The sequence below is a fragment of the Scyliorhinus canicula genome, chromosome 9, assembly GCF_902713615.1.
Source record: "Scyliorhinus canicula chromosome 9, sScyCan1.1, whole genome shotgun sequence".
NCBI lineage: Eukaryota > Metazoa > Chordata > Chondrichthyes > Carcharhiniformes > Scyliorhinidae > Scyliorhinus > Scyliorhinus canicula.
This window is the reverse complement of record NC_052154.1, coordinates 168,814,324-168,841,860: the sequence shown is the minus strand read 5'-3', so window position 1 is coordinate 168,841,860 and position 27,537 is coordinate 168,814,324. Positions and strand designations below refer to the sequence as shown.

The window sequence follows — 27,537 nt, the reverse complement described above, 5'->3', positions numbered from 1 at the left end:
AACCATTCCTTTCCAGGTAGAAAGCGACGCATTAGACGTCGCCCTGGCTGCTACCCTCAACCAGGCAGGCAGACCAGTAGCGTTCTTCTCCCGAACCCTCGCTCACTCGGAAATCTGGCACTCTGCAGTCGAGAAGGAGGCACAAGCCATAGTGGAGGTTGTGCGGCACTGGAGGCACTACCTAGCCGGTAGGAGGCTCACCCTCATCACCGACCAACGATCGGTCGCCTTTATGTTCGATAACGCACAACGGGGTAAAATAAAGAATGAAAAAATTCTGAGGTGGAGGATAGAGCCTATACCTATACGTACGATATTACATATCGTCTGGGGAAGCTCAACGAGTCCCCAGATGCCCTGTCCCGCGGCACGTGCGCTAACGCGCAAAAAGACCACCTGAGAGCCATCCACGATGACCTCTGCCACCCGGGTGTCACCCGGCTTGCCCATTTCATCAAGTCCCGCAACCTACTTAACTCCACCGAGAAGGTCAAGGCCATGACCAAGGCGTGCCAGATCTGCGCGGAGTGCAAACCGCACTTCTATCGACCAGACAGGGCCCGCCTGATAAAGGCCTCTGGGCCCTTTGAACGACTAAGCATGGACTTCAAAGGGCCCCTCCCGTCCACCAACCGCAACATCTATTTCCTCACCGTTATCGATGAGTTCTCCCGCTTCCCCTTTGCTGTCCCCTGCCCCGATATGACCTCGGCCTCCGTAATCAAGGCACTGCACAGCATCTTCACACTGTTTGGTTTCCCCGCTTATATCCACAGCGACCGGGGTACATCGTTCATGAGCGATGAGCTGCGTCGATATCTGCTCAGCAGGGGCATCGCCTCGAGCAGAACGACGAGCTATAACCCGCAGGGAAATGGGCAGGTGGAGAGGGAGAACGCTACAGTTTGGAAGGCTGTCCTAGCCCTACGGTCAGAAGTCTCCCAATCGCCCGCTGGCAGGAGGTCCTACCCGATGCCCTACATCCATTAGGTTGCTCCTCTGTACGGCATGAACGAGACCCCCCACAGCCGTTTGTTTGTGTTCCCCAGGAAGTCCACCTCTGGGGTCTCGCTTCCACGTTGGCTGACGACTCCGGGACCAGTTCTACTCCGGAGACACGTTAGGAGCCATAAGACAAATCCGCTAGTCGGGAGGGTTCAACTGGCACACGCAAACCCTCAATACGCCTACGTCGAGCACCCCGACAGTAGGCAGGACACTGTTTCCCTGCGAGACCTGGCACCCGCTGGCTCTCCCACTGACCCCCCCCCCCTTCTACCGACGCTCCCCTCCCCGCACCGGCTGCAGACCCCGACAGCCCCCCCCCCCCCCCCCCCCATAGCGCCCCCTTCCCCCCAGCCGGCACCAATCACCCTAGTCACCCCGGATACCCCCCCCCCCCGCTCCAACGCGGGCAAAGGCTCAGTCAATTGTGCTCCCGGATATACCACCACCGAGAACGACCGTATCCACGGCACCACCACCGGAGCGGAGAAGGTCAACACAGACAATCAGACCACCCAAAAGACTGAACTTGTAATTCCACTTCACCCCCCGACGGACAATGCGTTTTTTTTAAACAGGGGGTGAATGTGATGAATGATATCTGTATAACTGTACCTTACCTTTAATACGATGGCCCCTTTAAGACTGGGCTTGGAACCCTGGGGGACTCCGCCTCTGGCTCCGCCCCCAGGAAACTGTATATAAGGTTACGCTTAGTGGGCAGCGTGCTGTGAGCACACTTCTCGGCAGCTGTCTGGTTCTCTGGTAATTAAAGTCTATGAATTACCAATCTTCTCTCCTGTGTCGTAATTGAGGGTATCTCAGACCCAGAGGGGGAATCCCGTGATGGCCCAAGGTTTACAGGCGTTGCTGGTCATTCAAACATGATGGACAGCGTGTGCTGCAGGAGGCTCCGCCTCAACAACGAGAGGATGTGGCACCTGTCCCATGTCTTCGCAGACTTGGCATCCCGGTGGATGTCAAGGTCACCGCAACTCTGAACATTTATGCCTCGGGACCTGTGCGACATCTGACAGGCCACAACCCATAGGTGCATCCAATAGGTAACGGATACCCTGTTTGCCCGGGTGGAAAACTACATCATCTTTGACATGGACCAAGCTCAGCAAGATGCCCGGTTAGCAGGTCCGCCATCACCGGGACGCCCCAGGTCCAGGGGGTAATAGATGTCAAGCATGTTGTCCTGCCCTCACCGGGCCCTCTAGGAGTGCCCTACATTAACAGAAAAGGGTTCCACTCCCTGCACATACAGCTCGTGTGCGACCACCAGATGAAGATCATGCACGTGTGTGCACACTTCGCGGGAGTGTGCACGACAGCTACATCCTGGTGGGGCAGCCGGTTATCCCCGGCCTCTTTGAGGAGCACCCCAGGCTGGGCGGATGGCTCTTGGGGATAAGGGGCACCCGCTGAGGACCTGGCTAATAACACCAGTATGGAAGAGCTGGGCGCCCCAATTAGAGTAGAGGAGGTATTGGGGGGCCTAAAGGCCATGCAGTCGGGGAAGTCCCCGGGGCCGGATGGATACCCAGTAGAGTTTTATAGGAAGTTCTCTGAGCTGGTGGGCCCGGTCTTGGCGAGGGTTTTTAATGAGGCAAGGGACAGAGGGACCCTGCCGCCGACAATGTCACAAGCCACCATATCTCTGATATTGAAGCGGGGTAAAGACCCGGAGGTGTGCGGGTCCTACAGGCCAATCTCCCTGATTAATGTAGACGCCAAGCTCCTGGCAAAGGTACTGGCGGGGAGAATGGAGGACTGTGTACCGGAGGTGATTGGGGAGGATCAAACGGGGTTCGTGAAAGGTCGGCAGCTGGCGGCCAATCTGAGGAGATTGCTCAACGTGATAATGATGCCCCCGGCGGGTAGAGAGGTGGAGGTAGTGGTGGCAATGGACGCCAAGAAGGCCTTTGACCGGGTGGAGTGGGACTATCTATGGGAGGTGCTCGGACGGTTTGGGTTCGGGGAGGGATTGGTGGATTGGATCAAATTATTATATCAGGCCCCGAGGGCCAGCGTCAGGACCAACAGAGAAGTGTCGGAGTACTTTAGGTTGTACCGAGGGACCAGGCAGGGCTGCCCGCTCTCCCCGCTGCTGTTTGCGCTGGCCATAGAGCCGCTGGCGATGGCGCTGAGAGCCGCAGAGGGTTGGAAGGCGATGGTGAGGGGCGGGGTTGAACACAGGGTTTCTCTTTATGCAGACGACCTGCTCCTGTACGTGTCGGACCCAGTGGCCGGGATGGGAACTATACTGGGAATGCTGAGGGAGTTCGGCCAGTTCTCAGGATACAAATTAAATACGGTCAAGAGTGAAATGTTTGTGGTCCAGGCAAGGGGCCAGGAGAACAGATTGAGAGGGCTACCGTTTAGGCTGGTTGAGGAAAATTTCCGGTATTTGGGAATCCAGGTGGCACGAGACTGGGGCAGGCTGCATAAGTTAAATTTGGCCAGGGTGGTGGAGCAAATGAAGGGAGAGTTTCGGAGATGGGATGCACTCCCGCTGTCGCTGGCAGGGAGGGTGCAGACTGTAAAGATGACAATCCTCCCTCGATTTTTGTTTATTTTTCAGTGCCTCCCGATCTTTATCCCACAGTCCTTCTTCAAAAGAGTTAACGGGCTGATCATGAGCTTTGTCTGGGCGGGAAAGTCTCCGCGGGTAAAGAAGGCGATGTTGGAGAGGAACCGCAGCGAGGGAGGGCTGGCTTTGCCGAGTCTGGTCAATTATTACTGGGCGGCCAACATCGCTATGATAAGGAAGTGGATGGTGGGTACGGGGTCTATTTGGGAGCGGGTGGAGGCGGCTTCGTGCAGGGGCTCCAGTTTGGAAGCCCTGGTCACGGCTCCTCTACCGCTGCCGCCGGCCAAGTACACCACCAGCCCGGTAGTGGTGGCGACCCTGCGGATATGGGGCCAGTGGAGGAGGCATGTGGGGAAGATGGGGGCGTCTGTCTGGGCGCCAATCTGCGACAACCATCGGTTTGCCCCCGGCAGTATGGATGGGGGGGTTCCGAGTATGGCGGCGAGCAGGGGCGGGAAGGGTGGGTGATATGTTCCTGGAAGGGAGCTTCGCGAGTTTGAGGAGCTTGGAGGAGAAATTTGGGGTGGTAAGGGGAAATGATTTTAGATACCTACAGTTGCGGGACTTTGTTCGTAGACAGGTCCCATCTTTCCCGCGCCTCCCGCCAATGGGGATCCTAGACAGAATAGTCTCTGGGAGGGATGAAGGGGAGGGTAGAGTCTCGGGTATTTATAAGGTGCTCATGAGGGAGGAAGGGTCCCAGACAGAGGAACTGAAACTTAAATGGGAGGAGGAGCTAGGCGGGGAAATGGAGGATGGGCTGTGGGCAGAGGCCCTGAGTAGGGTAAACTCGACCGCGACATGTGCTAGGCTCGGGCTGATCAAATTTAAGGTCGTTCACCGGGCCCATATGACGGTGGCTCGGATGAGCAAATTTTTCGGGATAGAGGACAAATGCGCTAGGTGCGCGGGAGGACCAGCGAACCATGTTCACATGTTTTGGGCATGCCCTGAGCTGAGGGGGTACTGGGAGGGATTTGCGGGGGTCATGTCCCAGGTGCTAAAAACAAGGGTGGTGATGAGCCCAGGGGTGGCAATTTTTGGGGTTTCGGAAGACCCGGGCGTCCAGGGGGAGAAAGAGGCCGATGTGCTGGCCTTTGCTTCCCTGATAGCCCGGTGACGAATATTATTGGCGTGGAGGGACTCAAAGCCCCCGAAGACGGAGTGGTGGCTTGCGGACATGTCGAGTTTCCTGGGGATGGAAAAAATCAAGTTCGCCTTGAGGGGTTCTGTGCAGGGGTTCACCCGGAGGTGGCAACCATTTATTGACTTCTTTGCGGGAGAGTGAGCGTGAGCAGGGGGGGGGGGGGGGGGGGGGGTTAGAGTAGAGTAGGAGGGAAAATATGGCGGGTAGTACCGGTGGGAGGGGAGCGGGCTTGTGCAATATGTTACGGTGGAAGTATTGAAAGTACGTGGATGTTTGCACATTTTTGCCTTTTTTGCTTCCTTTCTGATGATGTCTGTAACTGTTTATAAAGCCAAAAACTACCTCAATAAAATTGTTTATTAAAAAAAATAACACCAGTATGGAGGCCGAAGACCGAAGCGGAGACCCGGTACAACGAGGCCCATGTGGCCACTCGGGCTGTGATTGAGCGGCGCATTGGACTCCTCAAGATGCGGTTCTGATGCCTCGACCTCGCCAGTGGTGCACTCCAGTGTACACACACACACACCCACCAAGACGGTCGGCCATTTTGTGGTGGTCCGCTTTGCCCTCCACAACCTCGTACAGCAGCGGGACGATGAGCTGGAGGTCATTGATGAGGAGGAAGAGGCCAAGATGATGATGTGGTGCTGGACCAGCACGGGTTTGAGAACGAGCCCAGGGAGGAATCCGATGACCAGCCGGAAGCTACAGGACAGGCCACAGCAGCGAGTGTCTGACAAACCGGAACGCCATGAGCCAGAAGCTTCAGAAGCCAAACTCTGCCACAATTTCAAAATGGATGACCAATGCAGCAGCATTGCTGTTTGTTTTTCTTCAAAACCGAAGGCAGTAATATTTTTACTAATAGAGCTACTTTGCAATTCTTTTTTATTTTTTTTTACATGTTTTGGTGTAAACATAGAACGCCCATGTTGCCCACTGGGTAACTGAAGCTTTGGGTGTTAGACCTGATGGAGAGTGAAAATTTGTTTTGATAATCTTGGACTTGCGTGAATGTGGCAAATCAAAGTAAACATCTAGTGCCATGCCTCCTTTTGATGAATTCTTACATTTTATTATTTTAAACTAAATCTAACTTTAGATCACATGTAAAAACACTCTCTGATGAACAAATTGCGAATGCTATTTTCTACTTTGGTGGTACCATTTAAATTTTTTTTTAAATGGTATTCTTTCTATTCTATTTACCAGAAACTACAGGGCCACCAATGATATGTCCACACTTCATTCAATTTAAGGTTGTGTTGTCACATGTAGAAATGTGCGGTTATGGGCAACTGTTGTGTCTGTGTTTTTCTGTCCAATTTGTTTGCTGATGAGACCATTACTACGATTACTCCAGTTTTTGGAGTAATGTAAAATATTACTCCTATTTTTGCTTCCTTTAGTTCCACCTCCCCCCATTGACCACTTTGCCCATTCATAACAGCTAATGGTGATTTTCTGTTGGGTTGAAATGGTGCGTCCTATTTTAACTTTCTAGAATGCTTAGATAAAAGCCAAGAAGCAGGTGTAGGGTATTGGTGGGTTGAGCTGTCAGTTTCTCCAGAAATTTAGATATTTTCTTCGTGTTTGGCATTGGAACTCCCGGTGAACATGTTTTTCTTCAGCAGTTAGTAAGTTGATTTTTTTTACATCTGTGTCTGGTTCACATGGGTTTTAACCTTGATTCTTCTTAATACTTTGACTGTTAGTAACATAGTTTTAAAAATGACAAGTGTATCTTTGTACCTTTCTAAAAGGTGCTTTTTGGTTACCATGCTTTGTTCAGTGGGACATATTGATTGACTTTGACACTTAGTTGAATATGCTTCTGAAACCTGCACATTTTTTCAACATCTGAAAGAGATGACTTACTGTACATTTCTAATGGTGAATATAATAAAGTGTAATTTCAGGGAAAAAACAACAAAGATAGGGAGGCGCTCGGCCATTGGAGAGATTGGAAAAGATGGATGAAAATTTTAAAGTCAACACATTGCTTGACCAGGATCTAATGGAGGTTAGCAAGCACAGGAGTGATAGGGAAATGGGACTTGATGCAAGTTGTGACACAGACATCAGAGTTTTGAATGACCTCAAGTTTGTGGAAGGTAGAATATGGGAGACCAGCCAGTAGTGCATTGAAATAGTCAAGTCTCAAGGTAAGAAAGTGAGTTCCAGCATCACATGAATTGAGACAGGAGCAAAAATGGGTGATGTTAACTAAGTGGAAATAGACAATCTGTGTTAGCATGAATATGATGTCATAAGTTCATCTCAGGTTCAAATGTGACATTAAAGTTGTGAACAGACAAATTTAACGGAAGAAATCTAATTAAAGGAACAATTCTAAAAACGACTGGGGAATGGATTGCAGAACTGGGCTCTCATTTTGGGGATTCGGGATAATGAACATTAAAAGTTGTAATTAAAACAATTTTGGGAAGCCTTGATCCATTTTTGAATGAATGTAAATTAAGAAATATCAGTCAAACTACTGAAATAGTACAGGGCATTGGTGAAGCCATGCCTGCAGTATTGTGATTTTTGGTATCCTTGCACATACTTTCTTTAAGAGGGTGTGCAACAAAGACTCCTGGGTAGTGCAATTGTCATATGAAGAGTGGCTGAGTAGACGAGATCTGCATTTCCTTGAGTTTAGAAGAATGAGTTGGTCAAATTGAAATGTTTTAAAATTCTTACGGGGTTTTGGGTAGGTGCTGAGAGAGAGTTTCCCCTGGTTGGGCAATTTGGACAAGGGGTTACAGTCTCCGAATAAGGAGTTGACCATTTAGCAGTGAGATAAAAATTTTCTTCACTTAAGGTGTTGTGAATCCCTGGAATTCTCGATTCTGGAGAGCCAGTCATTGAATATGTTCAGATCAGAGATCAGAATATTTTTGGGAATTAAGGGATCTGGGCATAGTGTGGGAATGCGAAGTTGAGATATTGAGAATCAATAGGTTGTGTGAGGCATGAAATGACGTACTGAGGCAGTTAGAGTAGAGGGTTTTTTAGATTGAAGAGAGAGTGTTATTTTTTACAGTTGAGTCACATCTGATTTGGTCGTAGAGGCAAAGTGATTGAAACATAGGGTGCGAGCTACCCGAATGGGAAAAGAGTACCGTAGCTGGGAGTTTAGCGCCGGGAAACACCATGCTATTAAACGCCCATTCGGGTAGATAGGGGGCCTCAGCAGGGAATGTCCTGATGAGGCCACACTTAGTCCCATTATCTGCATTGAGGAGATGCGCTCACTGGAACACCTCATTATAAAAAATTATTCAGGCATTTGTATAAACAGTAAATACAAACCAACATGAGAACAAGACCCCCCTCCCCAATGAGAACCCCAACCCCCCCCCCCCCCAACTCACCTCTAAAGGGGTCCTCGGTGCCCCCTGCCTCCCCTGCATCCGCATAGGATACACCCAGAACCCATTTCCACCACAGCATGGGAAAAATGCCAGCTTGACATCTTGCCAGTGCTACCCTTTGGCCCTGGTAATGCCCCTGACAGCTGGCAGTGCCACCTGGGCTCCTCAGCAGTACCAGATTGGCATTCAGGTTGCATTGCCTGGGTGCCAGGCTAGTAGTGCCAGGATGCCAACCTGCCAAGAACCTGGGACCTCCAATCCCATGAGTGCCGTTCTGTCTGGTCTCTGTTTGTGGAGACCAGCACTGAACAGCATTTGCCTGAGACCTCCAAAGCGAGGAGGTTAGATCCCAAACCTTGGGTAGATTGTGGGAATGCATATTAGAGTGTGACTAGATGTCTCACTCTAATATGCAGATTTGCCAAAAAGTGATCCGTCCACAATGGCAGGATTCTCATCGTAACCTTAATGTCGCGAGGCAGGATGAGCCGGGTGGATCCTGAAAGAGGGATATACCTGCTTTGTTGCACTGCGCGCATTGCCTTTTGGGCGTAATGCGGCTGGTAGATCGCACCCATAGAGTGTGATTTAACTTTTTTAAAAACACAGCTGTTCTGGGTGGGAATCGAAGAGCGCTTATAGCACTGGGAACGGCTCCGCTATCTAACGGCACTCTATTTTTCGGCTCGGCCCACCAAGGCTGCACGTAGCCACATATCCTGCACTGAGGAGCTCCACAAATCCTGGAAGAGATCAGGGTGTGACCCCCAGACCCCCCCCCCCATTGCCCGAATCCACCTGTTGGGGGTCGTAGAGTCCCTCCGCAAGCCACCAGATACCGGCAGGCACCCCCAGGCCTGATCCCCGGCACGGGCAAAATGCCAGCCTTGTACTATGGGCTGCCAGCCTGGCACCCTGGCAGTGTAGTGCATCTGGACACCGTGACGGTGCCAGGCTGGCAGTGCCAAGATTCCCAGCTGCACCAGTATTGCCAGGATGCCAGCCTGGCTATGGGCCGACAACCCGGGGGCCTCCGATCACCTGTGAGATGCCCCCCCAAGTGTGGTCCAATACTAATCTGCTCTCAGCTGGCGTATCCTTGGGCAAGGCCGATAGATGCCGAGTGGCTGTTTTGATCCGGTGTCAGACATGGCCAAGTGCGTTTTTAAACTGACCTAATCGTGGAAGTCTGCGACCAGCTTATTGTGGACGGGATCCAGAACAAGTGTTCTAGATCCCGGCAGTTAGACTCATGAGAGGAGTAACGGCCGTCGGGAATCCCAGGGAAGGCCTCTCCCGGATCTACCATCCAGTCCTGATTTTAGTGGGACGTGGCTGGTAAAACGCGCCCATAATATTCTAATGAGCCTTGACAGAGTGGATGTGGAAAGAATGTTTCCTCTTGTGGGAAAATCTAGAGCTAAGGGTTAGAACATAGAACAGTACAGCACAGAACAGGCCCTTCGGCCCTCGATGTTGTGCCGAGCCATGATCACCCTACTCAGACCCACGTATCCACCCTATACCCGTAACCCAACAACCCCCCCCTTAACCTTACTTTTTAGGACACTACGGGCAATTTAGCATGGCCAATCCACCTAACCCGCACATCGTTGGACTGTGGGAGGAAACCGGAGCACCCGGAGGAAACCCACGTACACACGGGGAGGACGTGCAGACTCCGCACAGACAGTGACCCAGCCGGGAATCAAACCTGGGACCCTGGAGCTGTGAAGCATTTATGCTAACCACCATGCTACCGTGCTGCCTAAATTATTGTTTAATAATAAGGGGTCAGCCATTTAAAACAGATGAAGCTTCTTTTTTCTGGGGTTCCTGAAAAGGTGGTGAAATTAGTCTTTTAATATTTTTAATGCCGAGGTAAATACTTTCTTGATAAGCAAGGGGGAGATAAGTTATTGCAGTTAGCAGGATGCAGATTTGAGGTTATTATGAAATCAGCCATGATCTTATTAAATGACAGAGCACATTCGAGGGACTGAATGATCTGCTCCTGCTCTATGAGATATGTATATATGTAAGTTCGTAGGGTTCATGTTGATAGTTTATATTTAATGTCAAAGTGGTGCATTGATGTCATTCACTTTAATTCCTCAATTTAACGATTTGTAAAAGTAGCAGCTCTTTGGTAATCATAGAACATAAGAACTAGAAGCAGGAGTAGGCCATCGGGCCCCTCGAGCCTGCTCCGCCATTCAATGAGATCATGGCTGATCTTTTCTGGACTCAGCTCCACTTTCCGGCCCGGACACCATAACCCTTAATCCCTTTATTCTTCAAAAAACTATCTATCTTTACCTTAAAAACATGTAATGAAGGAGCCTCAACTGCTTCACTGGGTAAGGAATTCCATAGATTCACAACCCTTTGGGTGAAGAAGTTCCTCCTAAACTCAGTCCTAAATCTACTTCCTCTTATTTTGAGGCTATGTCCCCTAGTTCTGCTTTCACCCGCCAGTGGAAACAACCTGCCCGCATCTATCCTATCTATTCCCATCATAATTTTATATGTTTCTATAAGATCCCCCCTCATCCTTCTAAATTCCAACGAGTACAGTCCCAGGCTACTCAACCTCTCCTCGTAATCCAACCCCTTCAGCTCTGGGATTAACCTAGTGAATCTCCTCTGCACACCCTCCAGTGCCAGTACGTCCTTTTTCAAGTAAGGAGACCAAAACTGAATACAATACTCCAGGTGTGGCCTCACTAACACTTTATACAATTGCAACATAACCTCCCTAGTCTTAAACTCCATCCCTCTAGCAATGAAGGACAAAATTCCATTTGTCTTCTTAATCACCTGTTGCACCGGTAAACCAACTTTCTGTGACTCATGCACTAGCACACCCAGGTCTCTCTGCACAGCAGCATGCTTTAATATTTTATCGTTTAAATAATAATCCCGTTTGCTGTCATTCCTACCAAAATGGAGAACCTCACATTTGTCAACATTTTATTCCATCTGCCAGGCCCTAGCCCATTCATTTAACCTATCCAAATCCCTCTGCAGACTTCCAGTATCCTCTGCACTTTTCGCTTTACCACTCATCTTAGTGTCATCTGCAAACTTGGACACATTGCCCTTGGTCCCCAACTCCAAATCATCTATGTAAATTGTGAACAATTGTGGGCCCAACACTGATCCCTGAGGGACACCACTAGCTACTGATTGCCAACCAGAGAAACACCCATTAATCCCCACTCTTTGCTTTCTATTAATTAACCAATCCTCTATCCATGCTACTACTTTACGCTTAATGCCACGCATCTTTATCTTATGCAGCAACCTTTTGTGTGGCACCTTGTCAAAGGCTTTCTGGAAATCCAGATATACCACATCCATTGGCTCCCCGTTATCTACTGCACTGGTAATGTCCTCAAAAAATTCCACTAAATTAGTTAGGCACGACCTCCCCTTTATGAACCCATGCTGCGTCTGCCCAATGGGACAATTTCTATCCAGATGCCTCGCTATTTCTTCTTTGATGATAGATTCCAGCATCTTCCCTACTACTGAAGTTAAGCTCACTGGCCTATAATTTCCTGCTCTCTGCCTACCTCCTTTTTTAAACAGTGGTGTCACGTTTGCTAATTTCCAATCCACCGGGACCACGCCAGAGTCTAGTGAATTTTGGTAAATCATCACTAGTGCATCTGCAATTTCCCTAGCCATCTCTTTTAGCACTCTGGGGTGCATTCCATCAGGGCCAAGAGACTTGTCTACCTTTAGCCCCATTAGCTTGCCCATCACTACCTCCTTAGTGATAACAAATCCTCTCAAGGTCCTCACCTGTCATAGCCTCATTTCTATCAGTCACTGGCATGTTATTTGTGTCTTCCACTGTGAAGACCGACCCAAAAAACCTGTTCAGTTCCTCAGCCATTTCCTCATCTCCCATTATTAAAACTCCCTTCTCATCCTCTAAAGGACCAATATTTACCTTAGCCACTCTTTTTTGTTTTATATATTTGTAAAAACTTTTACTGTCTGTTTTTATATTCTGAGCAAGTTTACTCTCATACTCTATAGCTTCTTTATAGCTTTTTTAGTAGCTTTCTGTTGCCCCCGAAAGATTTCCCAGTCCTCTAGTCTCCCACCAATCTTTGCCACTTTGTAATCAATGCACTAAGCACAGAAACTCAGAAGTAAACAAAATGAGAACGAGAAGTTGATATAAGAAATTAAAAGTGATTTGTTTAAAAATCCCAGTAACATTTTCAATTTAATAAATATCACATTGTTTACAAGCAATAATAAATTCAATTAACTTGTGGCTAAAACACACATGTACTAAATGTGCTCCGATTCCTGGCCAAAGGACTACAGCACCAATAGTCCCCAATCTTAATAATAATAATCTTTTTGTCACAAGTAGGCTTACATTAACACTGCAATGAAGTTATTTTAAAAAAAAAAATTTTTATTGAAATTTTTACAAAATATAAACATCTGAACTCTATTAACAAAACAACCGCGGTAACACCCCAAGAACAATACCCACCCAACTTCAAAAGCAACTACAAACAAAAGAAAAAAACAAAAGAACACCCAACAACAAAAGGGAAAGAGATAACACCCGCCACATCCCACAAACCCAGGCCTCCACGCTTGGGGGCCTCGCATCCTTCCATTGGAGCAAGATCCTCCGCCGGGCTACTAGGGATGCAAAGGCCAGAACACCGGCGTCTTTCGCCTCCTGCACTCCCGGCTCCACTGCAACCCCAAAAATTGCGAGTCCCCAGCCTGGCTTGACCCTGGATCCCACCACCCTCGACACCATCCTTGCTACCCCCTTCCAAATCTCCCCCAGCGCTGGGCACGCCCAAAACATATGGGCGTGGTTCGCTGGGCTCCCCGAGCACCTAGCACACCTGTCCTCACCCCCGAAAAACCTACTCATCCTCGTCCCAGTCATGTGGGCCCTATGCAGCACCTTAAACTGTATGAGGCTAAGCCTCGCACAGGAAGAGGAGGAATTCACTCTCTCCAGGGCATCCGCCCACGTCCCCTCCTCAATCTCCTCACCCAGCTCCTCTTCCCATTTACCCTTCAGTTCCTCCACTGAGGCCTCGTCTACCTCCTGCATCACCCGGTATATGCACTGCAATGAAGTTATGAGAAAAGCCCCTAATCACCATATTCCAGCGCCTGTTCGGGTACACTTGGGACTTTTTTGGGACTTGTGGGAGGAAACCGGAGCACCCAGAGGAAACCCATGCAGTCACAGGGAGAACATGCAGACTCCACACAGACAGTGACCAAAGCTAGGAATCGAACCTGGGAATCTAATCACTGTGCTACCTTGTCGCCTATATAAAGAGCCAATCTTGACTCTTTATACACAATCTCGTGGTCTTTGGTATGCTATATTAGGAAATTATGGGAGCTGGTGAAGCATACGGAATGTAGCACTGTTCAGTCGAGAAGATGCATGGAGAAATAAGTTCAGTTCATAAGAGGGTCATTCAGGAGTCTGATAACAGCTGGGAAGAAGCTGGGGCGGAATTCTCCGACCCCCCCGCTGGGTCGGGGAATCGCCCGGGGCCGGTGTAAATCCCGACCCCGCCGTGGCCGGAATTCTCCGCCACCCGGGAATCGGCGGGGGCGGGTATCACGCTGCGCCAGTCGGCGGGCCCCGCGCGCCGATCGCCGTGCCCCCCGCGGCGATTCTCTGGCCTGCGATGGGCTGAAGTCCCGCCGCTGCCAGGCCTCTCCCGCCGGCGTGGTTTAAACCACCTCTGTGCCGACGGGATTGGCGGTGCGAGCGGGCCCCCGGGGTCCTGGGGGGGGGGGGGGCGCGGGGCGATCGGATCCCCCCACGGTGGCCTGGCCCGCTATCGGCGGGCGGGCCAGTGCGATGGGCCCCCTCTTTTTTTTCCGCCACCGCCACGGCCTCCACCATGGCGGAGGCGGAAGAGACCCCTTCCACCGCGCATGCGGCGGTGGTGACGTCAGCGGCCGCTGCCGCTCCGGCGCATGCCCGGACTCATGCCAACCGGCGAAGGCCTTTCGGCCAGCCCCGACGCCGGGCGGCGTCTTTGGCGCCTGTCGGCGGAGCAGGAGCCACTCCGGCGTGGGCCTAGCCCCTAAAGGTGCGGAGAATTCCGCACCTTTGGGGAGGCCCGACGCCAGAGTGGTTGGTGCCACTCTGCTACGCCGGGACCCCCCGCCCCGCCGGGTAGGGGAGAATTTCGTCCCTGTTTTTGAACCGTTAGTGCGTGTTCTCAGACTTTTGTATCTCCTGCCAAATGGAAGAGGTTGGAAGAGAGAATAACCCGGGTGGGAGGGGTCTTTGATTATGCTGCCCACTTTCCCAAGGCAGTGGGAGGTGCAGACACAGTCAATGGATGGGAGGCAATTTTGTATGACGGACTGGGCTGTCTTTACGACCCTCTGTAGTTTCTTGCGTTCTTGGGCTGAGCAATTGTCATACAAGGCTGTGATGCAACCAGATAGGATGTATTCTATGGTGCACCTGTAAAAATTGATAAGAGTCAATGTGGACATGCCAAATTTCCTTAGTTTCCTGAGGAAGGATAGGCACTGTTGTGCTTTCTTCGTCATAGTGTCAACGTGGGTGGACCAAGACAGATTGTTGGCAATGTGCACACGTAGGGATTTGAAGCTGTCAACCATCTCCACCTCGTCACCATTGATGCAGACAGGGGTGTGTACAATGCTTCGCTTGGATTTGGATTTGTTTATTGTCACATGTACCGAGGTACAGTGAAAAGTATTTTCTGCAAGCAGCTCAAACAGATCACTTAGTACATGAAAAGAAAAGAAAAAACATAATAGGGGAACACAAGGTTCACAATGTAAATACATAGACACCAGCTTCCTGAAGTCAATTTAGTACTGAAATAAAACCATCTGACTACAGCATTTAAAAAAAAAAATCAAAAGGTGTAATTTTTCTCCCTGCTGTTAAAATGTGCTATATGTAAAATGGTTGATGTGTTTATCCGCGCAACAGTGGGCTTGTCAGCATAATACATGGGATTTTCCTGAATGATGTGATAAGGCCCTTTGCTTTGGGAGTGCATGGTCACCCTTATAGCATTAGCGGTAGCTCAGTGCAGTGATTGAATGGAGAGGAGTTTTGATGTAAAATGTCGTATTGAAGGCAGTTAATATAATTTGAATATTTAGATCTTGTATCTCACTCTCTCTCCTTTCAGGTGCCATGCCCTAAGAGGGATTGCCTATCATGGACTTCCATGTGCTGGTCCATGGTTATGCTTGGCAAGGTACTGCAGTGGTTTGACAATACCTTCTGTAGGTATTCTCCAGCTCTTACTGCCTGTCAGAGACATATTGGAAGGATTTGTAGGTTGATGATAAGACCACAAGACATAGGAGCAGAATTAGGCCACTCAGTCATAAGAACATACATAAGAACATAAGAACTAGGAGCAGGAGTAGGCCATCTGGCCCCTCGAGCCTGCTCCGCCATTCAATGATATCATGGCTGATCTTTTGTGGACTCAGCTCCACTTTCCGGCCCGAACACCATAACCCTTAATCCCTTTATTCTTCAAAAAACTATCTATCTTTACCTTAAAAACATGTAATGAAGGAGCCTCAACTGCTTCACTGGGCAAGGAATTCCATAGATTCACAACCCTTTGGGTGAAGAAGTTCCTCCTAAACTCAGTCCTAAATCTACTTCCCCTTGTTTTGAAGCTATGTCCCCGGTCGATCGCGTCTACTCCGCCATTCAATCATGGCTGATATTTTCTCATCCCCATTCCCCTGCCTTCTCCCCATAACCCCTTATTAATCAAACACCGATCTATCTCTGTCTTAAAGACCCTCAGTGATTTGGCCTCCACAGCCTTCTGCGGCAAAGAGTTCAACAGATTCACCACCCCCTGGCTGAAGAAATTCCTCCTCATCTCTGTTTTAAAGGATCGTCCCTTTAGTCTGAGATGGTGTCCTCTGGTTCTAGTTTTTCCTACAAGTAAAAACATCCTCTCCACGTCCACTCTATCCAGGCCTCACAGTATCCTGTAAGTTTCAACAAGATGCCCCCTCATCCTTCTAAACTCCAACGAGTACAGACCCAGAGTCCTCAAACGTCCCTCATACGACAAGTTCTTCATTCCGGGGATCATTATTGTGAACCTCCTCTGGACCTTACCAAGGCCAGCACATCCTTCCTTAGATACAGGGCCCAAAACTGCTCACAATACTCCAAATGGGGTCTGACCAGAGCCTTATACAGCCTCAGAAGTACATCCCTGGTCTAGTATTCTCGCACTCTTGACGTGAATGCTAACATTGCATTTGCCTTCTTAACTGCCGATTGAACCGGCACATTAACCTTAAGAGAATCGTGAACAAGGACCCCCAAGTCCCTTTGTGCTTCTGATTTCCTAAGCATTTTCCCATTTAATAAATAGTCTATGCCTAAATTCCTCCTTCCAAAGTGCATAATCTCATACTTTTCCACATTGTATTTCATTTGCCACTTCATTGCCCACTCTCCTAGCTTGTCCAAATCCTTCTGCAGCCCCCTTGCTTCCTCAATACTACCTCTCCCTCTACAGATCTTTGTATCATCTGCAAACTTAGCAACAGTGCCTTCAGTTCATTCTTCTAGATCATTAATGTTTATTGTGAAAAGTTGTGGTCTCAGCACAGACCCCTGAGGCACACCACTAGTCACCGGCTGCCATCCTGAAAAAGACCCCTTTATCCCCACTCTCTGCCTTCTGCCAGTCAGCCAATCCTCTATCCACGCCAGGATCTTACCCTTAACACCATGGGCTTTTAACTTATCTAACAGCCTCTGATGCGGCACCTTGTCAAAGGCCTTCTGGAAATCTAAATAAATCACGTCCACTGGTTCTCCTTTGTCTAACTTCCTTGTTACCTCCTCAAAGATCTCTAACAGATTTGTCAGACACGACCCCCCTTTGACAAAGCCGTGCTGACTCAGTCTTATTTTACCATGCACTTCTAAGTACTTCGCGATCTCATCTTTAACAACAGACTCTAAAATCTTACCATTGACCCAAATCAGGCTAACCGGCCTATAATTTCCCGTCTTCTGCCTCCCTCCCTTCTTAAACAGTGGTTACATTAGCCAGTTTTCAGTCTTCTGGGACCCTTCCTGCCTCCAGTGATTCCTGAAAGATCATCACCAATGCCTCCACAATTTCCTCAGCTATCTCTTTTAGGACTCTAAGGTGCGGTCCATCTGGTCCAAGTGACTTATCCACCTTCAGACCTTTCAGTTACCCCAGAATCTTCTACTTCGTAATGGTCGCTGCACTCACCACTGCCCCCTGGTTTTCCTGGAGCTCTGGCATCCCACTGGTGTCTTCCACCATGAAGACTGATGCAAAGTAACTATAAGTTTGACTGCCATTTCATTGTTTCCTTTTATTACCTCTCCAGTCACATTTTCCAGTGGTCCAATGTCTATTTTTGCCTCTATCTTACCTTTTATATGTTGAAAAAACTCTTCCTGTCTTCCTTTATAGTACTAGCTAGCTTGCAATCATACTTCATCTTCTGCCCCCTTATTGCTTTTTTTAGTTGTCCTCTGCTCACTTTTAAAGGCTTCCCAATCCTCTGGCGTCCCACTAATCCTTGCCACTTTCTATGCTTTTTCTTTAGCGTTTATGCTGTCCTTGACATCCCTCGTCAACCATGGATGCCTTGTCCTCCCCTTAGAATATTTCCTCCTCCTTGGGATGAATTTCTGTTGTGCCTCCCTAATAACCCCAAAAACTCCTGCCATTGCAGTTCCTCTGTCTTCCCTGCTAGGCTCCTTTTCCAATCAACTCTGGCCAGCTCCTCCTTCACATCTTTGTAGAATAGAACAGTACAGCACAGAACAGGCCCTTCGGCCCTCGATGTTGTGCCGAGCAATGATCACCCTACTTAAACCCACGTAACCCGTATACCCGTAACCCAACAATCCCCCCATTAACCTTACACTACAGGCAATTTAGCATGGCCAATCCACCTAACCCGCACATCTTTGGACTGTGGGAGGAAACCGGAGCACCCGGAGGAAACCCACGCACACACGGGGAGGACGTGCAGACTCCACACAGACAGTGACCTAGCCGGGAATCGAACCTGGGACCCTGGAGCTGTGAAGCATTGATGCTAACCACCATGCTACCGTGAGGCCCCTGTAGTTACCCTTATTTAATTGTAATCCCGATCAACCTGTTTGGTCACATTATGAACACATCTTCTGCATCGAGTCCCAGAGTGGGACTCAAACTTTGATCTTTGGGCTCAGAGATGGGGACACTACCACTGTGCTACAAGGCCTCCATTGTACCTCTGCTAGGGTTGCACAAATAATTACTCATAAATTGTCCATGGTCAGTTGATGAATGTGAGCAATTTTATGGAGACTTGCACCACAAAAATACTCGTGACCAGAGCTTGCAGTTGTGATGATTGACACGACAAAAGTGATTGGAAAATCATGACAATAAGAAGAAAGATTTGCATGCAAAAAATGTATGCTGTACAAAAGATATTTATTAATGTTTATATATTTTAGTATTAGCATAATAAGCGGGACTTTGTTCTGCCAACCCCCCTCTCAATTGTTGGGAGTAGCACTAGCAAATGGCATTGAAGGTAGAATTGGCCTGAAAGCTACAGGTACCATATAACCTCTACTGTAACTGAACTGGTAATAATAAAGCATAGCTGAGGGTTTGTTGCAGAGCGGCATCGTAGTCAGATATTTTGATGATGTATGGGTCGGATTTTCCAGCCCCGCCCACCATCAGGATTGTCTAGTCCTGCCAAAGTCAAAGGACCTTTAGCTAGGCTGCTGCATCCCCTGCGGCAGGTCCTGCCATGGCAGGGCTGGAAAATGTCAGCCATAGTTTTTTCCAACCATATATGAGCCACCGGCTTTGAAATAATTTTGATGTACTTTTTTCATTGCGTAATCCAATTCTGAATTTTTTAACAAGGTTTGTAAGGAGTAATAGAACATAGAACACTACAGCGCAGTACGGGCCCTTCGGCCCTCGATGTTGCGCCGACCCGTGAAACCATCTGAAGCCTATCTGACCTACACTATTCCATTTTCATCCATATGTCTATCCAGTGACCACTTAAATGCCCTTAAAGTTGGCGAGTCTACTACTGTTGCAGGCAGGGCGTTCCACACCCCTACTACTCTCCGAGTAAAGAAACTGCCTCTGACATCTGTCCTATATATATCACCCCTCAATTTAAAGCTATGTCCCCTCGTGTTGGTCATCACCATCCGAGGAAAAAGACTCTCACTGTCCACCCTATCTAACCCTCTGACTATCTTATATGTCTCTATTAAGTCACCTCTCAGCCTTCTCCTCTCTAACGAAAACAACCTCAATTCCCTGAGCCTTTCCTCGTAAGACCTTCCCTCCATACCAGGCAACATCCTAGTAAATCTCCTCTGAACCCTTTCCAAAGCTTCCACATACTTCCTATAATGTGGTGACCAGAACTGCACGCAGTACTCCAGGTGCGGCCGCACCAGAGTTATGTACAGCTGCAGCATGACCTTGTGGTTCCGAAACTCAATCCCCCTGCTTATAAAGGCTAGCACACCATATGCCTTCTTAACAGCCCTATTAACCTGGGTGGCAACTTTCAGGGATGAAGAGTAATAAGAGCCTTAAGAGCAGAAATTGGTATTCATTATATATTGTCATAATTTTAATGCTGAAGCAACACAAAAAGTGGCAAATGATGAAATTGGGATAGACTCTTACTTTCGATCAGGGTGCTTTTGGGTCAAATATATTATCTCAAATATAGAGTTGAAACTTACTGCATGGACTTAAAAATAACACTTAACATGGCTGTGTGTTTTTATAAACAGATTACCAGCGACTGATGACAGTAGCAGAGAGTATCACTACAATACTCTTCCCCTGTCAGTGGCAGCATGTGTATGTCCCTATCCTTCCTGCATCGCTCCTTCATTTTTTAGATGCTCCTGTTCCTTACTTGATGGGTTTACATTCGAATGGACAGGATGACCGGTCCAAATTAGAGCTACCACAGGAGGTAAGTCTCTCTTAATTCACTTAACTTCAAATATGTAATATTTCTAGATGTCAAGGCAAAGATTGTCTAGTTCGCTATCTTTTTCTTCCTGAAATAATTAATTGGGTACAGGAGTGTCAGAGCTATTTTACTGAATAATTAACAAGAGGCCTAGACTGATAATTCAGAGAACATGATTTTAGATTCCACTATGGTCGATCAAAACTTGTAATTTACAGTTCTTTTCTTGTGTTGGTGTGGCCTTGTTTGTTTTAAATTGTGGGGAGAAAATTTGTTATTGAAAAACTTGAATAAAAATTATTTAAAAAAAAACAAAAAAGCAAAAAAAAAGTTGTAATTTACTTTTTAAAAATCTTGAAATTAATATTCTTGTCCACTTGGTGCACTATATTTTTAGTGTTCATTCATGGGATGTGAGTGTCGCTGACAAGGTCAGCATATATTGCTCAGCCCCAATTTCCCCTTGAGCAAGTGGTGATGAGTGGCCTTGTTGATTTGTTGCAGTACATCTGATGTAGCTGCTCTGACAGTGCTGTTGGGAAAGGAGTTCCAGGTTTTTGATCAAGCAACATTGAAGGAACGGAGATTTGGTTCCATGTTAAGATGGAATGTGGCTTGGAGGGTAACTTACAGCTGTGGTATTCCCATGTGTCTGCTGCTCTAATTCCTCTAGGTGGTAAAAGTTGCCACCTGATGATTCTATCAAAGCTGGCTTGGCAAGTTGCTGCAGTGTTACCTGTACATTGCTGCCACCATGTGTTGGTGATGGAGGGAATGAATGCTGAAGGTGGTGGATGGCATGCCAATTAAGTGGGCTGTTTGTTTTGGATGGTGTCAAGCTCCTTGGGTTTCGTTGGAGCTGCATTCATCCAGGCAAGTGGACCAGCATGTCTAGTAGATGGTTCACAGACTTTGGGGAGTCAGAAGGTGAGTTACTCACTGAAGAATTCCCAGCGTTTGACTTTAAAAAAAATAAATTTAGAGTACCCAATTCATTTTTTTTCAATTAAGGGACAATTTAGAGTGGCCAATCCATCTACCCTACACAACTTTGGGTTGTAAAACACGGGGAGAATGTGCAAACTCCACACAGTCAGTAACCCAGAGCCGGGATCGAACCTGGGACCTTGGCGCCGTGAGGCAGCAATGCTAACCACTGCGCCACCGTTCTACCTCCCAGCCTGACTTGCTCTTTTTTTCATTCTTTCATGAGACCAGAGCTGAAAAGGAACCGCGAGCTCTTTGAGAGGACAAGTGGAGGGCAGTGGAAAGAGGGGTTGACCTGGGTGTAGATTGATGACAGATGTCACAGGATTGTTGCAGATGAATTACACTGGATGTGTGAGGACGGCACAAGACAGATGCATGTGGCATACCATGACAACAGATCTTCCGGCGGGGTAGTTACAAGCAACAGCAAAGCATGGGATGCGAGCATTGCTGGCAAGGTCATCATTTGTTTCCCATCCATCATTGACCTTCAGAAGATTATGGTGAGCCACCTTCTTGACCTGCTACAGTCCATGTGGTGTAGGTACATTCACAGTGCTGTTAGGAAAGCATGGTGAATTAGTTCCAAGTCAGGATTGTGTGTGGCTTGGAGGGGGAATGTGCAGGTGTTCCCATGCATCTGCTGCATTTTCCTTCCATGTGGTAGAGGTTGCTAGTTTAGAAGGTGCTGCCAAACGTGCTTTGGTTGAGTTGCTGCAGTGCTTCTTGTATATGTTGCACATTGCTACCACTGTGTGTCTGTGGTGGAGAGAATAAATGTTCAAGTTAGTTGATAGGGTGCTGATCATGCGGGCTGCTTTGTCCTGAATGGTGTCAAGCTTCTTCAGTATTGTTGGAGCCACATTCACCTCGGCATGTGGAGCGTATTCCATCACACTCTTGACTTATGCCTTGTGGATGGACAGTTTTTCGGGAGCCAGTATGTGAATTACTCATCACAGAATTCCCAGCCTCTGACCTGCTCTTGCAGCCACAGTAGTTACATGGATGTTCCAGTTCAGTTTCTGTACATTGATAACTCCAGCATGATGGTCTGGGAAAATTCAGCGATGGTAATACCATTAAATGCCAAGGCGAGATGGTTAAAATTCTTCCTCAGAGATGGCCATTGCCTGGCACTTGTGTGGTACTTTCCACTTACCAGCCCAAGCTTGAAAATGTTCTCCAGGTCCTGCTGCATTTGGATATGGACTGCTTCAAATGGAATTGAACACTGCGCAGCACCAGCGAACATCCCCACTTCTGACCTTGTGATGGAGAGAAAATCATTGATGAAGCAACTGTAGATGGTTGCACCTAGGCCACTACCCTGAGGAATTCCTGCAGTGACGCCCTGGGTTTGAGATGATTCATCTTCAAAAACCACAACCATCTTTCCATCTTGGTATGATTCCAACCAACAGAGTTTTCCTACTGATTTCCATTAACTTCAGTTTTGCAAATCTCTTTGATGCCACAATAAGTGAAATGTTGCCTTGATGTCAAAGACAGTTACTCCCACGTCACCTCTTAAATTCAGCTCCATGTTTAACCTAGAGCTATAATGACGTCTGGAACAAAGTGGCCCTGGCCGAACCAAACTGAACATTATTCAGCAGGTTATTAACAGCCGTTTGATAACACTTGCCAATGACACATTCTATTACTTTGCTGATTATCGAGAGTAGATTGAGGTTGTCAGGGCCATAGCCTTTGCTGTATATGGTGCCTTCAGCCTTTTCTTGATATCATCTGAAGTGAATTGAGTTTGCTGAAGAGTGGCATCTCAGGAGGAGACAGATGGATCATCCACTTATGACTTCTGGCTGAAGATGGTTCCAAATGCTTCAGCCTTTTCTTTTACACAGACGTTCTGGGCTCTTGCACCATTGAAGATGGGGGGCGCGATTCTCCGCACCCGTGGAAAATCGTGAAAACGGCCGACTTTTGCGACAGCCCGACACGGCCCCGTTCCCGACGTATTCACGTTCGGGAAATGGGCTAGGAACGTGGCGACGACACGAACACGCCCACGTGACGACGCCCGACGCCGTAAAAAGGTGCGGGCGAGCACAGAAACTGTAGGCCAAGATGTCGGAGCCAAGGAGAGCAGCCCCGCGATTCTTGGAGGCTGACGTCGAGACGCTGCTGGATTCAATCGAGCAAAGGAGGGGCATCATCTGCCCGCGTAGAGGGCATCGCCACCCTGCCAGCGCGGTGCGCCAGGCCTGGCGTGAGGTGGCTGCTGCCGTCAGTGCTGTGGGGCAGACCCCTCGCTCTGCAGAGCAATGTAGGAAGAAGCTGCACGACCTCACCAGGGCTGCCAGGGTAAGCGCCAAGAGGGTGCCCCCGGGTCACAACCACCCCCCCCCCTTTACTTAATCACCCACCTCCCCCCCCGGCACGGGGGGTGGAGGGGGATTGGGGCAGAGTGAGTGGAGGGTGGTTCACTAAGTAGTCACAGACCCAGCGCTCTGGCCCCCCTGGAGAGACGCAATGGTCTTGATACAACTTGACCCCCAACCTGTGCCAGTATCTGAACGGCCTGCTGATACCTGCCGTATTGTAATGATCTACCTATGCCCCCTCCCCCAACAGGACAAGACTGCTCACAACACTCGTGAGCGGAACAAGACTGGAGGGGGTTCGCCCATTCTGCACCCCCTCACCACGTTTGAGCAGAGGGCACTGGACCTTGTTGGGGGATCTGCCACCCGGGAGGTTGCGCAATGCGAGGTTGGCGGAGCTGCAACAAGTGAGACAACCCTGCATGACAAACACCCCCCTCCTCTCCCCCATCCTCTGTCCCTTCACACTCTGCCCACTGGGACACCTCCCCCATCTTCTGTCCCTTCACACTCGGCCCACTGGGACACCTCCCCCATCCTCTGTCCCTTCACACTCTGCCCACTGGGACCGTCCAGCGCCCGGCCGAGCATCTCTAAATAACCCGTTTCATTCTCTTCCCTAGGACGTGATGCCGAACGACCAGGGCCGTCTGCCTCCAGGCGGAGACAGGCATCTGCCCCCACCACACCCAGGGCCGCACGACAGAGGGTGCCCGATCAGCGGGGAGTCCCATCCTCACCCACCGAATCTGTGGAGCAGGACGCCCAGAGGGCGGCGAGAGAGGAAGAGAGAGAAATGGCCCACGAACGCCCTGCGGCCTCTCAGTGGGCCGATGACATAGAGGAGGCGTGCACCCAAGACGACCTCGAGCTTGCGGCACAGCTATCTCCCACACCATCCACCATCCCAGAGACACTCACCCCGGTTGGGCTATTTAGTGATGAGGCTCCTGGGTCACAGTCTGGGTCGCACATCACAGCTGAGCAGTTACAGCAGGTGGAGGTCGGAGCAGCCGAGGGCCCGGACTGGTGGAGGGCAGGCCAGGCCCAGCATCCAGCTGGCACCCAGATGTTTTCCAAGTTCCTGGAGTTTCTCAAAGCACCCGCACAGCCGATGCATCAAGAAACCCAGGGACACAATGACGGGATGAGGGCTGTCTTCCAGCATCTGCAGATGCAGTTAGAGGAGTCGAACCGCGTCCAGGAGCTGGGAGTGGTGCCGCTCATGGCAGCAACCCAGGCCGACACCGCACGGGTGGCATCCGCGGTGGGGCAATGGGTCAGGTTATGCAAGGCGTTGGGCTTAATGTGCACACGTCATCCTCGGCCCTGGACAAGGTTGCCCTCTCACAGGCAGCAATGCGCCAGAGCCAACACGACATTGCCGGCGCGCTGCGGGCCTTGGCCGAGTCTCAGCAGGTCATGGCCCAGTCGCAGCATGCCATGGCACAGTCACAGCAGTCGATGGCACAGTCCCAGCAGTCAGTCGCGGAGAGCATCAACCGCCTGACACACGTGCTGGATGACGTCGTGCACTCACAGGTTGAGATCGCACAGTCCCTGGCGGGAATGTCTAACTCCCTGGACTCCGTCTCTGCAAACCTTCGGATCCTGTTGGATACCGTTGCAGGCCTCCAGGACTGGCAGCGCCAGGTGTCGGTGGCGCGACGGGGCACCTCCCCACTCGCACCTCTGTCCCACAGTGAGGCCCGGGAGCCACCGGGCTCCCCGAGGGAGGAGGAGGTTTCGGGGCCCGTCCCATTAACTCCATCACGGGACGTCCCGGAATTCTCGGCCTCCCCCCGTCCCATCCCTGGTGCATCGGGTGGGCAGCGGGCAGAGCAGGGTGGCACAACGTCACCCGAGATGCCCGCAGAGCAGCCTGGCCCATCAAGGCCGGGTCGCCCCAGGAAACGCTTGCCGAAGGAGAAACAAGTCGAAGGGGGCGATTCGCAGCAGTCCTCCTCCACTCCTGTTGTATCATCTGGGGAATCACTGAGACGTAGTGGTAGGGCCCGTAAGGCAACAAAGAGAGACACAGAGTAAGTTGGCACGGGTGAAGGGCACAGTTTAGTTGTAGGGGCTAGGGCATCTGTAAATTATTGTTAACATTAAACGCACTGTTCCACCTTACTTGTAATACCGTGTGATTGTTCCATAGCCACAGGGATCGTGATGGTGACCGAGTGTCGCTGGGGTTGACAAGCGGTGAAACTTTGGTGCCGGGTGTGCAATCCCTTCCCCTCCTCCCACCCCTTCCCACAGCTACCCCACGCGGGCACGTGATGGAGTGTCCGTGACGAACTCAGCGGCCACCAAGGTGGATGATTTAGCTATTGCCATGGGTCAGACTCTCTCTAACGATTCTGAGCTCACAGCTCATCGCAGAGTGGGCTGTCATCATTCCACATGGCACTGATCACACCCGCTGACACAGCCATCAATGTTGTGCCATACCGTCTGGACCCAGTGGTAAGGGTGATGTCGAAGTGGAGCAGTGTACACGGAGAGGGGGTGTGGGGGGGGTTGTGGTGGTGGCAGTTGTGTGTTGACCCTCTGCACGACTGGCGATGCAGGTGGTGGTTTGGTGTTCAGCGGGGACGTCGCATGCGACGCGTGAACCGTGCTGCCACCAAAGCGTCGCGTGCCCGCTGTCCTCGCCGGGTCCGTCATGCCGCCTCCTGGGCATCACCAGCACCTGGGTCGTGTCTGCGTCCTGCGCTCGCCACTCCACCAGCCTCCTCCTCCTCCTCCTCCCCATCCTCCTTCTCCTCCTCCTCCTCCTCCTTCTCCTCTGTGCTGGCACCACTGCCACTGGCTTCTCCCTCCGCCTCCTGCAGCAGGGCATCCCCCTTCTGCATCGCGATGTTGTGCAGCGCACAGCAGGCCACAACAATGCGAGCGACCTTGTCGGGCTGGTAGTGCAGAACCCCTCCGGAGCGGTCCAGGCACCTGAATCTCATCTTCAGGAGCCCAAGGCAGCGCTCCATCACACCCCTGGTTGCTGCATGGGCCTCGTTGTGTCGGGTTTCCGCATTGGTCTGATGCCTCCGTATAGGCGTCATCAGCCAAAACCTCAGCGGATAACCCCTGTCGCCCAGCAACCAGCCCCTCAGCTGGGGGGGACGTCCCTCAAACATCGCAGGGATGCACGACTGCGCCAGTATGTAGGAGTCATGCACACTCCCTGGGAACCTTGCACAGACGTTCATGAACCTTATGTGGGGGTCGCATACCACCTGGATATTCATGGAGTATGACCCCCTCCTGTTTGTGAAGACCTCCCTATACCCTGCAGGCGGGCACATGGGACGCGAACACAATCGATTGCACCCTGCACCATCAGTATCCCGGACACGCTGGCAAATCCACGAGCTCGTGAATCTTGATTTGCTCGGTCCTCGGGAAAGGTGACGTAGCGATCGGCGATGGCATAGAGGGCGTCGGTCACATCCCGGATGCACCTGTGCACCGATGACTGGGAGATCTCGGAGAGGTCCCCGCTCGGAGACTGGAAGGAGCTGGTCGCATAGAAGTTAAGAGCGATCGTCACCTTTAAAAAAAAATTTTTATTGAAAAATTTTGATTTTCTACAACATTGACGCACCTTAGTAAAATATCAAAAATAACAATAATATTAACAATCATATACACAGGGCAGCATGGTGGCCTAGTGGTTAGCGCAACCGCCTCACTGCGCTGAGGTCCCAGGTTCGATCCCGGCTCTGGGTCACTGTCCGTGTGGAGTTTGCACATTCTCCCCGTGTCTGCGTGGGTTTCGCCCCCACAACCCAAAAATGTGCAGAGTAGGTGGATTGGCCATGCTAAATTGCCCCTTAATTAGAAAAAATAATTGGGTAATCTAAATTCATATAAAAAAAAAACAATCATATACATTCGCCCCATCCCCATGAACAGCCCAGCATTTTAACAACAACGCAAATTAACACACTATAAAGTTACAGAATAAACACTACAATAATGCCCCCCCCCCGGTTG

General features: G+C 49.9%; 1 protein-coding gene across 1 annotated transcript in view; it reads left to right on the top strand.

Annotated features, from left to right (window-relative positions):
• Positions 1 to 27,537, top strand: part of LOC119971886 (DENN domain-containing protein 5A-like) — a 387,311-nt gene that overhangs the window by 144,295 nt on the left and 215,479 nt on the right. The window contains 1 exon segment of the mRNA XM_038808165.1: positions 20,013 to 20,200. Within this exon segment, the coding sequence (XP_038664093.1) occupies positions 20,013 to 20,200 (188 nt within the window).